The sequence below is a fragment of the Penaeus japonicus genome, unplaced genomic scaffold, assembly GCF_977035675.1.
Source record: "Penaeus japonicus unplaced genomic scaffold, GWHDUDI00000001_assembly GWHDUDI00000009, whole genome shotgun sequence".
NCBI classification, from domain to species: domain Eukaryota; kingdom Metazoa; phylum Arthropoda; class Malacostraca; order Decapoda; family Penaeidae; genus Penaeus; species Penaeus japonicus.
Genome location: NW_028234411.1, coordinates 5,464,649 through 5,469,648, shown reverse-complemented (window position 1 = coordinate 5,469,648; position 5,000 = coordinate 5,464,649). Strand labels below are relative to the sequence as shown.

Genomic DNA, 5,000 nt, shown 5'->3' with positions numbered 1-5,000 from the left:
TTCGAATGATATATTTCTCTTCGTGTTTTTTTTTCTCCTTTTTCTTCCTTTCTCTCTTTTCTCCTTCTATGTTCTCCTCTTTCTCCCCTTCTTTTCTCCGCCTTTTTTCTCTTTTATCAATCATTTCTTCTCCGTTTTCTTCCTTTTCTCCATCTCCTTCTCCCTCTTTTTTCTGCATCACCATTTTCTCATTTTTTATTTTTTTTCTCTCTTATCTCTTTCCCTTTCTTCTTCTAACACCTCTCCTCCTCCTCCTTCTCCTCTTCTTCCTCCATCTCTTCCTCTTCGTCATCTTTCTATTATCTTCTTTATTTCCTTCTTCCTATCCCTTTTTCTTCTTTTTCATACAGAAAAAGAAAAGTAAGATATTTCCATTATTCTTATTACTATCAATATCATTATCATTACCATTATCATTACCATCATCATTATCATTAGTGTCGTGTTATTACTATCCTTATCATCAATATTATCATCTTTATTATTATCATTATTATCGTCATCATTATGATTATTACCATCACCATCATTATCGTTATTTCACTATAATTATCATTATCATTGTTATTATCATCTCTTTTACTGTTATCTTTATCATTGTTATCGTCATGATTAAAACCAATATATCACTGTTATCATTAAAAGTAAAATCATCAATATAATGATGATATCACTATTATCATTTGGCATATGATGGAAACCCAATAAATTCATATTTTTCCTCAACATAAACATTTCATTGTGTACTATATACTCGAGCCTATAAATATCTTTATTCTTTTCATTATACAGGAAGTGATAGTGTCATTCTCATTACTATTTTCACACTCTAAACACTGGTCAATATATAACTTCAAAATTACTGGAATTGAAATGCGATTTTTCTTTGATTACGTTTATCTATTTATTTTTTATCATCATCAATAAATTGATTGCAATTTTCACCTTTTTTTTTATTTGTCATGTTTTTATTTTCCTTTTACTTCTTCATTACCATTATTGTTATTACTATTATTACTATCATTTGCAATCTTAGTAAGAGTTGTAATATTTTCAGACAACTATCTTATATGATGTAACAAGTACTGATAACATTAATATAATTATTTTCGAAGGGTGGGAAGGTCCAAAGTAATAGGTTATTAATAAAGCGTCCATCACACTATTCTTTTTTTTTTCTTCTTGATATAAATATTCAGTACCAATAAAATATGGTCATGACTTGTCAATATCTCAAATTTCTTTCGAGAATTGGTTAATGTCAAGCTGGAACATCTTATAAGATATGTAATTTACTCTAGGTGAATAAAAAGGAATGTATGAATTTCTCGATCTTATTCAATCAGTCAGACAGACTCTCTCTCTCTTTCTCTCTCTCTCCCTCTCTTTCTTTCTTTCTCTCTCTCTCTCTTTCTCTCTCTCTCTCTCTCTCTCTCTCTCTCTCTCTCTCTCTCTCTCTCTCTCTCTCTCTCTCTCTCTCTCTCTATATATATATATATATATATATATATATATATATATATATATATACACATGTGTGTGTTGGTGATAATATTCCCGAACGGCAATCATATTTTAATAGAAATCTACATAGAATGTAACAATCAGTCAAAGAGGTGACTTGTCCAAACTTGATTGGTAATTGCAATTGACTTATAATTAACGTGGAGGTGCATGTGAATCAGAACGTGGTCATGTTTGTCATCTCGACTATATATAAAGATACCAAAACTTCAATCTAGATGGTATTCAGCAACACATTATCCGGTGAGGTATTGCCCTTTGCAACAGCGCATAGGTCGGGATGCAAGAGGCGGTGGCGCAACGGGTTCTTGATGCGGTATTGCATCCACTCTTCCCGGTGGTTTTCTTGGGCGGGACCCCAAGCGGGGGAGGGGGACAGGCAGGACTTGATACGCTGAAAAGACGGAATATAAATAAAGGATTATTACAAAAATAAAGAAAAGAAATAACAGATGCAAACAAGGGTAGAAAAAAAAAATCTTGTTCTAGATGCATATTATCAGATACACTTCGTATTTCTTTTCTCGTGTAGCATATACCCCAACACACTTTGTAGTCCTATGTTCCAAGTGTACATCTTTACCTGTCTGAGCGAGCCTGTAGACCGACAGCAAAAGTAATAGAGGAGGTAGGCCGGGATCATCAGGGCAGAGGTAGAGGCGATGACCCAGCCGATGCTCTGAACCCAGGTCGGGAACAAGTGACCTCGGTAGCCGGCGCCCGAGTTGTTCAGGATAGTGTTTGCGAGGATGCACTGTTAACAAATTTAACATGTACGAGCTCTCTGGGTTAAGTGAGTTAGATTTCGGGTGATGTTACGAGTCGTTTCGAGAAATAATCTATGATGTTATTTTATGATTGTTAAAAACAAGTCATGGGGAAAATAATAAGATGAATAATAGCAAACATCCATCTTTCTTTACAGTATAAATAAGAAGACAAGTAAAATATATATTATTTTAATAATAACAATAGATTAGCTTTGTCTATCTAGTATTTCGTTTTTTATATCTTTATTAACACGTTTATGCCTTCCAACTAGAATAGAGTATAACTCCATCCGCAAATCTGCTTGAAATGGAGTCCGCGCTCAGTAACTTTTTGCTCTTACAAGATGAAAGAGAGGAATGGCGACCCGATAAATTCTTTTCACTTACAAGGAATATGTGAGAAGTGACGACCAGTAACTCAATTTAACTGATTTACAAGGAACACAGCGGGAGTAGCAACCAGATGTTTTTGCTTCCTGCATTTGGTTGGGAGTGGTGACGATCACTTACTCTCTGCAGTTACAAGTAGGGGGGGGGGGGTGACGACTGTTATTTGTTGCATTCACGATAAGTATGAGAAGAGGGACGACCTGTTTGCATTAACGAAGAGCACGAGGGGGGGAGGGGGCAACGACCTGTTACTTCAAGCATTTACAAAGAACACGATAGAGTGACGACCTGTAAGTTACCTTTTGCAGTTAACAACGAAATAAACGGGGGATGGAAGGGGGGTGGGCGAGGGGAGGGGAGGGGGGGGGGCGGTGACTACCTGTTACAAGAAGCACAAGCATGATAATGACCAATTACTTTTATAGCACTTACAAGAAGCACAACTGGAGTAACGACCAGCCAAGTGATCCAACACGCGTAGCCAATTCGAAGTCCAGTCATCAGCTGGAAGTCCTGTATAATTCGACCAGCACCTTCAGAAAAAAAACGAAATGCGCAAGTGAACAGAAGCGTTAAATGGGTGCGAGTAATGACGATGATAATACTAATGTTAAAAGGAATAACATAATAATGATTGGTGTCAAAATGTACAAAGCAATAGTAACGATTATGATGTTGAAAATAATGATAATTCCAAAATGCATAATACAAGACAACAGTGATAATAATCATCTCTTTCCAACAATAGAACCAAGGGGCTGTACTAACCATAAATATAACTAAAAATACATATCTGGCAGAAGCAAACGATGATGACGGTGAACGAGGCACAGTACCAGTCGACTAATGTGATCCAGTACATCCCACCCTGGAATGCAGGGATAAGCATAACTAGATGAAAATGTAACGTATTTAAGGCAATGTGAATATATATATATATATATATATATATATATATATATATATATATATATATATATCAAGTTGCACTTAAGCCTTTCCTTTGTGGGAATTTGTTTCAGGGATCGTAAACAGGTTTGCATAGGAACATATTCTCTCACACAACTACACACATGCATATATATATATATATATATATATATATATATATATATATATATATATATATATATATATATATTGTATGTGTGTGCGTTCAAACATTCAATATATTTCTCCCCTACTTACATCCGTCAGAAAGAGGATTGTTATCATGAAGGAAACGAGGCAGACGAAGAGAGTGACCCACCCCCTGCGACCACTCAGTTTTGGAAATTCATCTAGGATGCATAATACTATTGTCTCTAAGTAGGTGAACTGAAAGAAAGAACACAGAATTGAATTGATTACTTAAGAAACAAAGATATCCAAGTATCCATTCAAGACACTATGCTGTTTCAAGAGTAGTGCCGAGTCGAGTAACGTGAAAAAACACATCAACACAACTTACACATGAGTCTACACCCACAGAGAACAGCATCAGGAAGAAGACGATGGACCACAGGGGAGCAAGTGGCATCAGAGACAAAGCCTCGGGATAGACAACAAACACCAAAGCCGGGCCTGAGGAAAATGATCGTTTATTCCCTTATTCTAACTACTGTACTAAACTGACAAGGGAGAATCTCCTGTTGCTCAGATGTTCTTGTCACTCTCTTTATATCGGTTAGAATCTGGAAGAATGTATTTGTAGCCACGTAGGATAGATAGCAAAGCTCTAGTTACCGGGATGTGACTTTCTTACCAGTGTCAACAACTTCTCCCACAGAGACGCCAGCTCTCTTGGCCATGAAGCCGAGGAATGAGAACACGACAAACCCCGCAAGGATGGAGGCGCTGCAGTTCAAGATGGGCACAATCACTGCATCTCTCGTGCACCGGTTGTGGAACTTGTTGTAGGACCCAAAGGAGATGAGAGAACCCCATCCTGGGCCCAAGGAATAGAAGATCTGTATGGCCGCTGCTGCCCACACCTAGTGAGACCAATACGTTCATAGTAGATGATGTGACAATGAAATTAACTTTTCTGTTTATATTTTGGAGTGAACATCACATGTAATGTAAACATATGCTACTAAGATGCATGCAACGAGTTTCATTCAATTCAACAAGGGCAGTATTTAATATTCCAACTTTACCGTAGTCATCTAAGTTACCTTCAACTCTAAAAGTCTCTTAAACTCGGGGTAGATGTAGTAGTGGATTCCATCTATGGCTCCCGGGAGAGTGAGTCCGCGCACCAGGAGAATAAACAGCATTACGAAAGGAAAAGTTGCTGTTACCCAAACGACCTGCGTAATTATGGTAATAGAATTA

The 5,000-nt window shown here is 36.9% G+C and overlaps 1 protein-coding gene across 1 annotated transcript in view; it reads right to left on the bottom strand.

Moving 5' to 3' along the window:
* Positions 1-1,568: 1,568 nt before the first annotated feature.
* The window catches only part of LOC122242316 (sodium- and chloride-dependent glycine transporter 1-like), a 10,838-nt gene continuing 7,406 nt past the window's right edge, over positions 1,569-5,000 (bottom strand). The window contains exons 7-14 of the mRNA XM_086539405.1: positions 4,841-4,975; positions 4,429-4,657; positions 4,135-4,247; positions 3,873-4,001; positions 3,453-3,552; positions 3,117-3,217; positions 2,108-2,278; positions 1,569-1,918 (exon numbers count right to left, since the gene is read on the bottom strand). Of these exons, the coding sequence (XP_086395531.1) occupies positions 1,739-1,918; positions 2,108-2,278; positions 3,117-3,217; positions 3,453-3,552; positions 3,873-4,001; positions 4,135-4,247; positions 4,429-4,657; positions 4,841-4,975 (1,158 nt within the window). The 3' untranslated portion in view covers positions 1,569-1,738. The remainder of the gene's footprint in view (positions 1,919-2,107; positions 2,279-3,116; positions 3,218-3,452; positions 3,553-3,872; positions 4,002-4,134; positions 4,248-4,428; positions 4,658-4,840; positions 4,976-5,000) is intronic.